Here is a 12,196-nt window from a genome sequence, read left to right on the forward strand (position 1 = left end):
TTATTGTAGTGTCATTGCACAAACAAACATACAACAAAATGATGTACTTGCCAATGTACAGTCTTGTTCAAAATAATAGCAGTACAATGTGACTAACCAGAATAATCAAGGTTTTTAGTATATTTTTATTGCTACGTGGCAAACAAGTTACCAGTAGGTTCAGTAGATTCTCAGAAAACAAATGAGACCCAGCATTCATGATATGCACGCTCTTAAGGCTGTGCAATTGGGCAATTAGTTGAATTAGTTGAAAGGGGTGTGTTCAAAAAAATAGCAGTGTGGCATTCAATCACTGAGGTCATCAATTTAGTGAAGAAACAGGTGTGAATCAGGTGGCCCCTATTTAAGGATGAAGCCAACACTTGTTGAACATGCATTTGAAAGCTGAGGAAAATGGGTCGTTCAAGACATTGTTCAGAAGAACAGCGTACTTTGATTAAAAAGTTGATTAGAGAGGGGAAAACCTATAAAGAGGTGCAAAAAATGATAGGCTGTTCAGCTAAAATGATCTCCAATGCCTTAAAATGGAGAGCAAAACCAGAGAGACGTGGAAGAAAACGGAAGACAACCATCAAAATGGATAGAAGAAGAACCAGAATGGCAAAGGCTCAGCCAATGATCACCTCCAGGATGATCAAAGACAGTCTGGAGTTACCTGTAAGTACTGTGACAGTTAGAAGACGTCTGTGTGAAGCTAATCTATTTTCAAGAATCCCCCGCAAAGTCCCTCTGTTAAAAAAAAGGCATGTGCAGAAGAGGTTACAATTTGCCAAAGAACACATCAACTGGCCTAAAGAGAAATGGAGGAACATTTTGTGGACTGATGAGAGTAAAATTGTTCTTTTTGGGTCCAAGGGCCACAGGCAGTTTGTGAGACGACCCCCAAACTCTGAATTCAAGCCACAGTACACAGTGAAGACAGTGAAGCATGGAGGTGCAAGCATCATGGTATGGGCATGTTTCTCCTACTATGGTGTTGGGCCTATTTATCGCATACCAGGGATCATGGATCAGTTTGCATATGTTAAAATACTTGAAGAGGTCATGTTGCCCTATGCTGAAGAGGACATGCCCTTGAAACGGTTGTTTCAACAAGACAATGACCCAAAACACACTAGTAAACGGGCAAAGTCTTGGTTCCAAACCAACAAAATTAATGTTATGGAGTGGCCAGCCCAATCTCCAGACCTTAATCCAATTGAGAACTTGTGGGGTGATATCAAAAATGCTGTTTCTGAAGCAAAACCAAGAAATGTGAATGAATTGTGGAATGTTGTTAAGAGTGGAATAACAGCTGAGAGGTGCCACAAGTTGGTTGACTCCATGCCACACAGATGTCAAGCAGTTTTAAAAAACTGTGGTCATACAACTAAATATTAGTTTAGTGATTCACAGGATTGCTAAATCCCAGAAAAAAAAAATGTTTGTACAAAATAGTTTTGAGTTTGTACAGTCAAAGGTAGACACTGCTATTTTTTTGAACACACCCCTTTCAACTAATTCAACTAATTGCCCAATTGCACAGCCTTAAGAGCGTGCATATCATGAATGCTGGGTCTCATTTGTTTTCTGACAATCTACTGAACCTACTGGTAACTTGTTTGCCACGTAGCAATAAAAAATATACTAAAAACCTTGATTATTCTGGTTAGTCACATTGTACTGCTATTATTTTGAACAAGACTGTATACAGTTAAAGAAAATTGTGTATATTTCAAACAAAGGCCATTTTGCACAGAAATGAAATGCTCCTAATATTATTGCATATGCATGGTTCTTGTATGCCAAGAATGTATTGTAGTTGTGACCGCTTTAGGATAAAAACTGTTAGTGAATCTTGTGGTGTGTGTTTTGATAGACCTATAGCGTTTTTCAGATGGCAACAGTTTAAACAAATGAACTGTAATTAACAACTATCACTGTTTAAAATAACAAATAATAGAGTTAGATTATGCTTTTTATGCTTTAACGTATTAACTGTAAATAGTTGAGTTGTGAGTGCTTTATGTAACCTTTAGAAATCGACAGAATTGACAGTATTTGTCTTTAACATGTTTCTGGTCTCATTGTGCAGGGATCAACAGTGCCTGTTATTCCAGAGAGAACATGTTTGTCTTCCTAATCTTTAATCAAAACTAATTCACTTACTGCACTTCTGAAACAAATTTCCTTTTCAGTGGACATCACCAAAACCTATTATTTTTCATCCTCTCCCATATTGGACCATAAATTCAGTTGATTCACCAAATCCTCACGCTGTTGCTTTTCCCCTTCGTCGAATGTGTAGATGGCAGGAGTGAAATGCTGTTTCATGTTTACTTAAAATATATTATATAACAGTGTCTATTGGTGTCTCCTCTGAATTTGCCTCACCGGCACGTCATCCCCAATAAACCCATCTCCGGCGCAATAACTTCGATCTGTCAAATATTCATACTCTAGTGTAATCGATGCGCCATCCTAAATAAAACTGCTGTATGATAAATTAAAATAAGCCGATAACATCACCGTTTTCTCCAGAACGACTGTGCAGCCAAATCAAATTTTGTTGCAATATTGTCCTGTTTAAAGGGTCATGAAACCCCCCTGCTGCAGCGGTGTTTTTTCACACCTTCGATTTGAAAAAGCTTGTTAAAAGGGGAGTGGTCGACTGTGAAAAGGTGGGATGGTATTGTGTGGAAAGAGGGAATGGTTTGCATAAATAGGGGAGTGTCAGTAGGTGCATTAAGATTAGCCATACCAACAGCAGCAGTTACAGCGGTTCTGAGACATGTTCTTGGTTCACGTTGGCATAGTTTACCACAGTGAGAATAAATGAGGGATGAGTACAGCGAATGAGAGAGCTATGAGTGGCGTGCAGCAGAGATCGCAAATCATTCAGCTCTTCAAAGTTCAAACCAGCATAATTCAGTGAGAAATGAAAATAAATGTTATTCTGCATGACGAAATATTTTGCAAACGTGATAAAACTATATTAGTCCAAATATGCACGCTGTTTGGCAAGATGAACAACGCGCCGACGTGATAAGAGAACGTGAACCACCCAACATGCGATGTGATGGAGATGTGTAATTCTAGATCGGGGTAAAAGCGAAGGGGTTTGAGGCTTCATAGTCTCGACCGCGCATCTGAAGCAGAGCGACGCGCGCTGGGTTGCCGTGACGATCCGCGCTGTCTATCACTCGGCAGCTAAATCTATATCTGTCCAAATATGCATCACACTGTTTCACTAAGAGCTCAAACACATGCGGTTTAGTGCATGGCTGTGACCACAAATAAAACGGAGAGGACGTGGCTTTTGTTCATTAGCCTACAGATTACAGATTGGTTATTTTGCACTCCTGACAGATAGTCAACGCTTGCAGGTTCGGCGTGCGATTCCTCAGGTGAATTTTACTTTACCGAGCCTTTGTAGCAAAGGCTTCCACAGACGGCGCCGGTTACAGCTCGCTCGGCGCCCTTTACGTTACTTCGTATCAGCACAACGCCTAGCTTTCCTCCGTGACTTTTCCGCACGCTGCTTCCAAAACTTCCCTAACATATCTCTACAATAATGATGGAAGACGAGCCTGACAGAAGTGACTGTCTCATGCATATTAACTAAATTATCTTGTATGCATACTACAGCGCAGGGATTGGACTGAATGAGCTTTATGTCATGAATATATATCGAGAAACGCTCGGAGCGGTCGACGTCAGCATGTGCCCAGCAGCCCATACTTGGGCCGAAAAGGCCGCGCCGACGTCAGCATTTGTGACGTTGCTGCGACTAAGCTTTTCAAACCGGAAGACAGAAATCGCTCTGAAAAATGCAAAAATAACTATTTTCACATATGGATACCATTAATGAGTACCCTTAGTGTTTTCAATGATGTGCAGCCTATACATATCTGTTTACATCTCAAAAAAAGTGTTTTGGGGTTTCATGACCCTTTAACACTGTGCTTTTACAATGACGATTGTTGTAAAAGCGCGATATAAATAAAGTTGATTGACGTGTGTGTGTGTGTGTGTGTGTGTGTGTGTGTGTGTGTGTGTGTGTGTGTGTGTGTGTGTGTGTGTGTGTGTGTGTGTGTGTGTGTGTGTGTGTGTGTGTGTGTGTGTGTGTGTGTGTGTGTGTGTGTGTGTGTGTGTGTGTGTGTGTGTGTGTGTGTGTGTGTGTGGCTCCTGTAGTGGTGAGAACTGAAGGGAAGGGCAGTAGACAGTTCGTCTTCTCTCTGGTCCCCGTGGCTTCGCCCCGCACTGGCCCAGTGCTGGACATCGCCGCTAGTTCACAGGAGGAGCTGAAGGACTGGGTGATGAAGATCCGCGAGGTCACCATGACCTCCGAGGCTAAGGTCAGCCTTATCTCCTCCTCTCCAATAATACAGTAACTGACCGTGACCGGCTGTCACTAAATCTCTCCGCTATCTTAGAGGCCAGACAATCATGCGGTCAAGTTTATCTCAAACTCAGGCAATGTCCTAAGAGTTATCGGTGTGCTTTTCCCATGGACTGTGTGAAAGTGTTTGATGTGAGTAATGATTGTTCGTTCTCCTTCAGATCGAGGAGGGTAAAATGATGGAAAGGAGAAAGAAGATTGCTTTAGAGCTGTCGGACCTTGTCATCTACTGCCGCCCGGTTCCCTTCGATGAAGACAGTAAGACCTTTTCCAAATCCAGACGTATTGATGCCTCGCAGAAACGTGAATCTCCAGCTCATGTCATAACCAGGGTTATTATAGTTAAAGGAACTGTATGTAAGAAATGTATTTCAATGAATCATTAAATGGCCCTGATATGTCACTAGACATTAAAGGTTCCCTAGAATGGGTTGAAACAATATGTTAAATTGTTCTCTGATATCTACATAGAGGGTATGTGGCTTATTTAAGGGCAAACATTGTCCAGATACAGTTTGACAGGTCCATTTACAACCCTATAAATTGTCCCTAGGATGTAATGCTCTGTTTTTGCCTTATTTGGAAGAGTCATGAATATTAATGTTGAGCTCTGCTCTGATTGGCTTATTTCAGCAGCTCACAGCAGTTCAGTGAAGCGGCTCGTGAGTCCTGACAGAACTCAGACCGACTGAATGACACTTTAAGCAGAACATCTCTAATGGAGATTGATAAAATGCAGCTTACTTGTTTATTGGTGTTTTCAGATCATCCGCGCGTAAGAAAGAGTTCGCGTGCTTGCAGTTGCCTGATTTCAGTAATTTAAATCCCCTGAACAGAGCTTTTCTGTCAAAAGAACCCATATACTATCCAGTGTTTTACCTAAACATGTCCAATCTGGCAACCATATACACGTGAGCTCTCTCTCTCTCTCTCTCTCTCTCTCTCTCTCTCTCTCTCTCTCTCTCTCTCTCTCTCTCTCTCTCTCTCTCTCTCTCTCTCTCTCTCTCTCTCTCTCTCTCGCGAGGATGATCTGAAAACACCAATAAACAAGTAAGCTGCATTTCAGCAATCTCCATTTGAGATGTTCTGCTTAAAGTGTCATTCAGTCTACATTTTAGACTTGTCTTTTTTCGTCAACGATATTGCATGATTATATAACGTTAGTCAAAATGTAGGCTAACGTTACGCAGTGACTGTGATGTAGCCTAATCTGAAATGCATGCAAAAACATCATATGCCTACTAAAGTTCTCAAAAATATAAAAATATAACTTATATTTGTACAAAATGAATAACCTTGACTGTCGTTTTAACTTATATAGTGAAATGGTGACGTTTGGATTGAGTGAAGGATCGAGTGAACGATCTGTAAGCAAAGTATCTACGGTTGTATTTTGTAATACTAAATAATATTACCCTTCGTCATTAGACACACTATTTAGTTTTGCACGGTACTTGGTGTTTCCTGTTGTTACTGTACTAGTATCTTGCATTATCTAGACAATGCGGCCTCTCTAAGAAACTTTCAATTTAATCAGAAATTGTTTAAACAGCCAATAAGTGGATAAATCACTACTTACTGCTTGCAGGAATACAGTTGCCCCTTTCTTCAGTTTAAGACGCTGAGCGAAGCTTGCTTGAAATGGGCCGAAAAAACAAAAGATTTTGAAATAAATTGTTGTGGTATCTGATTATAAACATCAACCATGACTGTTGACATATGACAACAGTCTCCTGCACAGCCTGAACATGACGTGTGTCATGAGAGCTGCCGAAGATTCAGCTCCGTCAGTTCCGCCTGACAATGAACATGTTTGGACAGATGCAAATGTTGGGGACGTGCATATAAATGATCCCCAACGCTTACGTCACGGTTGGGTTTATGTTGAGAAGCACATATTTTTCCGTGGAGTTTTTGATTCACAAGATTTACATAACAAGGAGGAGGCAATGGTGTTTGAGACTCACAGTATGTGATGTCCATGTACTGAACTCTTATTATTTCACTATGGCAAGGTTCATTCAATTTTTCATTCTAGGGCACCTTTAAGAAATAATGTTAATGTCAAACACATCTATCATTGACAACAGTGGTCCAGCCAGGATATTGCCATTTAAAAGTTGTGGTTGCATCTCAGCTGATGTTGATATGTTGTGTTTTGGCCTGAAGCTCCGCCCTCCAGCTATCGACCAATCCCGAAGTAGTGTTTCGGGTTGCCAGATCTGCTCTAGTTACCACAGCTGCAGATCTACAAACGTTCCTGCTGATCCTGCAGCCAATCTGGCAACCTCGAGTCAGGCGGAGGGGAAGAGCGATACACCGCTCTACTGTCATTTGAAAGTGATTGCAGTACCAGTTTTGTACTTCCTTTAACTAAAACAATGATAACGATAATAATAATAATAATACAAGTCATTTCTTGAAATAAAATAAACATATAATTAGGGTTGGGTACTTAACTCTATACTTTTAAGGGTACCAATCGAATTACTATTATTATTTAGCAGAGCTCATGTTAAAATGCCCAACTTTACATCAGAAAAAAAACATATTTATAGCCTAGGACAAATTGTAGTTTTGCAAATTGTAGTACACATTTTTCTTCCATGTTTTAATCTTGAGTCCCAGTGAACCGGAAGTAGCGAGTGTCTTTCGAATCCGCTTTGACCGCGACTCTGGAAGTCTTGGAGTTAAGCTTTTCTCTGAGAAAAGAACAAAGAACGGCACTGAAGTCATTCTTAAAAAGGGAAGATGTGTTCGGAGTTTAGCCGGCCGGATACGGCGAATGTTTAATCTATCAGCGAGCTCCGCTTCTCGTTGCTCTGGTTGGTTGTAGCGCTATATTATTCTTTTGCGTGCAGAGGGAGTTTGAAAGGCAAAAGTTTATCCTGCCCCTCAGATTGAGCCCTGTCCATGGAGAGTTCCCAGACCCAACTTCATCTTGATCTGGGTCTGGCCTGTCAGGCTTACTGTGAATGCCTTTTACTTAAAGCCTGACGAGATGGGATTTTGCCCATCACTTTATATAACGAGAGATGATTTTTTTTTTTCAACATGTGCAGTGTTTTGTTGAAGTCAAAGTTAGGTTTAGCATGACGACATGTTCTGTCTCTTACAGAAATTGGGACGGAGCGGGCCTGTTTCCGGGACATGTCCTCATTTCCCGAGACCAAAGCAGAGAAGTACGTGAACCGTGTCAAAGGAAAGAAGTTCCTGCAGTATAATCGGCTACAGCTGTCTCGCATCTACCCGCGCGGCCAGCGCCTGGACTCGTCCAACTATGACCCGTTACCCATGTGGCTGTGTGGCAGTCAGCTAGTGGCCCTTAACTTCCAGACCGCAGGTGAGTAAGGCCCTCAACTCTCAGTCCTGTCCTTTGGTGTCCGTCCTGCCATCTAACGGTGCAATCGTTTCTCTGTAGACAAGCCCATGCAGATGAATCAAGCTCTCTTCATGTTGAACGGCAGGAGCGGTTATGTGCTGCAGCCGCCAATCATGCGAGACGACAACTTTGATCCTTTTGACCGGTCCTCTGTGAGAGGAGTGGAGCAGATCATACTGAGCATAGAGGTATAAGTGCATCCCACACCCCTGCCGCATTCAGGCAGACTAAGGCCCATTTCACACCTGATAATAAGATGCGTTTGGGTCAATCTGATCACAAGTGGACGACACTAAATAAAGGTGTAAACGGGTCTAAAATGTTTTGAGCTTGTCCACTTTGGTCCACTTCCAGAGGTAGAGGAAAACACATTCGACCGGAATGCTTTCGTAGAGTAAACGCTCATGTGGTCGAATGTGTCGAACAGCCACAAAAGACCGTCTTCTCTCCACCTGCTGACCGAATGCCTGAACATTATGGGACGCGCGCTAGTCAGACAGGATTTAAACTCTGACTGGAGACCCAAGTTTGGTTTGAAGACGAAAAACGTCCCAAATGTTCTCTCCATTCCTGATTCCCAACACACACTCACAGCGTTCGGCTGGTCTTGTGTCTGTCAGAGCAGAAATTAAAAGGATATTTCAAACAAAAATGTAAATGTGATGTTTATCTGCTTTCCCCCAGACAGTGCATCCGACATGTAGGTGTGTGTGTTTCTTCAGTAGAACACAAATGAAGATTTTTAACTCCAACCGTTGCACGTATAGTGCATGTCAATGGAGTGTTTTTCTATGAGAATAAAATGTGTTGCCACAAGTCACAGGGTTTAATATGGATTCGTATGTCTGTGTTTTTTTTACTATGAGTAATGGCTCTCAGATTAAAAAAAAAAAACATTGACATGCATTATACAAGCAATTTTTTTTAGTTTAAAATCTTAATTTTAGGTTCGACTGAAACAAGCACACCTACATGTTGGATGCCCTGGGGGTCAGCAGATAAACATAACATTCTCATTTTTGGGTGAACTATCCCTTTAAAGATGATGCTCTCCGTATGTTTTCCTGTTGTCTCTGGCTGAAAAAGCCCATACATTTACCCGCCCATTAGAGGTGTGCGATACCGCTAGATTTGGTATCAATCCGATACCAAGTAAATACAGGGCCAGTATCGCCGATACCGATACCAATACCGATACTTTTTAATAATTAAGGTGGATGCGTACTTGTTACAAACCTAAATCAAAATGAATTTTCATGACTTTTAATTTGTTTTTGTGATTTGCATTTTGAGTTATTAATCAGTACTACAAAAGCTTTTGTTCAGAAACAACTTTTGGTTATTTCTGCTTTATTTAAATAAACAAAGTTACAAAATGATTACTTCACAAATATAAAAAAATGTAAAAACAAATTCTCTTTTCAAGTAGCATGTTAACAAAAAATGTTTCTCCTCTTTAGTGCACTTCTTTTCAGGATTTTTTTTCTTAAATAAACAAAGTCACAAAGTTTTACTTCACAATAAATATAAAAAATGTAAAACAAATTCTCCTTGTAATACGATATAATGCTGAAAATTAAAATGCGCGGCTGAGCGGCGCGCGCGCCTGACTGCTGGTGGTAGTGCTAGTGGTGAGTCACGTGACGGTACAAAACATGAGAGGGGGAGGAGAGCAGTGTCGAGCACAGCACTCTATTGAGAGCTTCCTCTGCTCTCTGACAGCAGCAGCATTTTGACAAACACGGCCAGGTCGCAAAACGAGAGAAACTGAAACTTAAGTATCGATATTTTCACGTTGGTATTGATCAATACCGATACCAACGTTGGTATCGATATTATCGATATTAGTATCGATCTGCCCACCTCTACCGCCCATAGACCTTCCCTCAAGGAAATCAGGACAGAAGAGGTTGAAAGTGGACAAAAGAGACGGATTAAAACAACATGTGTAAACTGGAATGTGTCTCCCTCGTCTACTTGTGCTCGGATCGAAAGTGTAGCTCGGGGATTTTATGTCCATTACTTTCACACAGTCACTGTAGAATGGCAACATGTTAAAATCAACCTTAAGCTAAGCACATAATAAAAGACAAAATGTTCGGTCTTCAGACCAATTGGCCACGGGTTATCAGCCAATGCCGATAAGTTGAAAGTTACCAAATATCAGTTGCCAATGAAGGACACTGAACAATTTTGTGTTTTTAGGTTTTGGGAGCACGCCACCTGCCCAAACATGGTCGAGGTATCGTTTGCCCTCTCATCGAGATTGAAGTTTGTGGAGCAGAATACGACAACGCCAAGCTGAGGACTGACTCTGAAGGTGAGGTGGAAGGTCACAGGGGTGTGTGGGATCACCTGGGAGTTCATCTGTACAAACTGATTTTCCTGTTTTACTCTCAGCGGACAACGGCCTGAACCCCACCTGGCCCAGGAAACCCTTCCGATTCGAAGTGTGCAATCCCTCTTTTGCCTTTCTGCGCTTCGTGGTCTATGAAATCGACATGTTCAGTGACCAGAACTTTCTTGCCCAGGCGACGTTCCCCATCAACTGCCTCAAAACAGGTACGCCTCTCAAATGAATGTCCAAAGGGAACTTTTCCCTGGTCTAAATAAATCAGGGATGTGTCCCAGTCCTGCTCATAGAGTTTAGCACCAATCCTGGTCAAACTTGAATCAAGTTCTTGAGCAGGGGTCCCCAAACTCGGTCCTGGATAGGGTTGGGTATGGTAACCCAGGGCTAATATAGCACCGGTACCTCTATAACCGGTATGTATCGGACCGATTCAAAACGCAGATTTCGGTTCCTCATTTCGGTGCCATTAAACGTGCTTTGGCTGACACTGAGCCAATATACATCACATATCACAACTATTCAGTGTTTTCACCACATCATGTTTATTTTAGGTTTCAGACATTTAAATGCACATAAGTAGCAGCAAAAACACGCTGATGTCTATGGAAGTGGCTTCTGACAGTTATAATTTGACAGTGTTTTATTCATATCAGACACACATTATTCAATAATGTTCACCGCTCACTTGCTTTCATGTATTTCGTGAGACGAGGCTGCATTTTCGTGATGTAAATCCGACAGATCCGATTCTCTGAGGCGCAAACTAACATGGCGGCGCCCATCGCGCATTATAGCTCAACTAACATGATCATTATGACAAAACATTTTCACTTACACATATTTGAAAATCAAAATATCGGATAGCTCATGACATAGTTATCAAGTTTGTGAATATTTTGAATAAAAAAGAAAAAAACTAAATAAACCGATACAGCTGAGCTCTGAGCTGTCATACAACGCTATCGCGGTTGCTGTGTGCCGTGAGAAGCACGACGCGTTACCATGGAAACATTAAGGCGATGCGCTCGAAGCCAGAGAATATGATCATATTAATGCAAAATAATGCTGAGCGTAAGCTGGTTTGTAGCAGACCACTGACTAGTTTGCTGTTCTTAGAGCTGTAATATCACTAGTATTAGTTGCTTAGTGTTAAATTAGGCCTATTGTAGTTGGGTTAGGTGGCTTTAGCTTTTACTGTGAATTTAAGTAAATTGTGTTTTGTATCTATTTATACGACAATTCACCATGACGTTACAACAGTAATAAACGCTCTTCTGGGTGGCAAAAGCCGAAGCGTTCCTATGGCAACGCTAGTAAATTGCTTGGGATTCAGACATAGTTAACATGATTATTGAGGGACTGATGAACTAATTCAGGAGATAGCAATACATGAAATGCCTAACCTTGGTCTAGTAGATGTAGTGCTAGTCTAATACCATAACTTTTTAATGAGCCTCAGCCTACCATTGAGTAGTTATTTTAGTGACTGTTGCTGTTTGGCTTACAATGTGTGAGGCTATCATAGATGGTCTATTTCCCTGTTATTTAACTAAAAAGGCTATGATGGTTTTCTGTTGCTCGGAGTCGGATCGGATGGCACAGACGTGAGCTTCTGACGGTCAAAAGGATAGCGTGCTGTAGACTAGCGCTACTCCGCTAACGTTAGGCATTCACTCATACTAAACTCGCGATGAGGATGAAGCCAGTGTGGTCCACGCATCAATCATCCATCAGCCTACAACTATGTTTTGCTTTTCCTATTTCTTCCATTGACATTCGATCAGTAGCCTATGACACTAGAACTTCCTACTTTTACTTCAGGCAGTGACTGGCAATGAGTTTGATCTTTTAAAAGAGATCTAAAGTTGACTAATATTAGTCTTGAATTTCCCCAGCTGAAGATAATTATGATCTGCTATGATTTTGTAGATGGACCAGTTTGAGAATACTTCTCTGTAGCTCCACTTTTGGCGACGTCCACTCGCTTTAGCCTCCTCACACACAGGTTTTGCTGGATATATTTACTTTTTTTTATGAAGGAAATCGGTACAATCCTACACCTTTTGCTGTACATCTGACG

General features: G+C 41.4%; 2 protein-coding genes across 5 annotated transcripts in view; one reads left to right on the top strand and one right to left on the bottom strand.

Moving 5' to 3' along the window:
* LOC137079021 (glutathione hydrolase 7) overlaps positions 1-12,196 on the bottom strand; it is a 209,213-nt gene that overhangs the window by 193,117 nt on the left and 3,900 nt on the right. The gene's annotated exons all lie outside the window — the stretch shown is intronic.
* plcg1 (phospholipase C, gamma 1) overlaps positions 1-12,196 on the top strand; it is a 69,873-nt gene that overhangs the window by 50,431 nt on the left and 7,246 nt on the right. For all 4 annotated transcript variants that reach the window (XM_067446941.1, XM_067446942.1, XM_067446939.1 and 1 more), the window contains exons 25-30: positions 4,174-4,337; positions 4,543-4,639; positions 7,500-7,724; positions 7,803-7,951; positions 9,969-10,083; positions 10,164-10,325. In XM_067446941.1, the coding sequence (XP_067303042.1) occupies positions 4,174-4,337; positions 4,543-4,639; positions 7,500-7,724; positions 7,803-7,951; positions 9,969-10,083; positions 10,164-10,325 (912 nt within the window). The remainder of the gene's footprint in view (positions 1-4,173; positions 4,338-4,542; positions 4,640-7,499; positions 7,725-7,802; positions 7,952-9,968; positions 10,084-10,163; positions 10,326-12,196) is intronic.

The sequence above is a fragment of the Pseudorasbora parva genome, chromosome 6 (genome assembly GCF_024679245.1).
Source record: "Pseudorasbora parva isolate DD20220531a chromosome 6, ASM2467924v1, whole genome shotgun sequence".
Taxonomy (NCBI): Eukaryota; Metazoa; Chordata; class Actinopteri; order Cypriniformes; family Gobionidae; genus Pseudorasbora; species Pseudorasbora parva.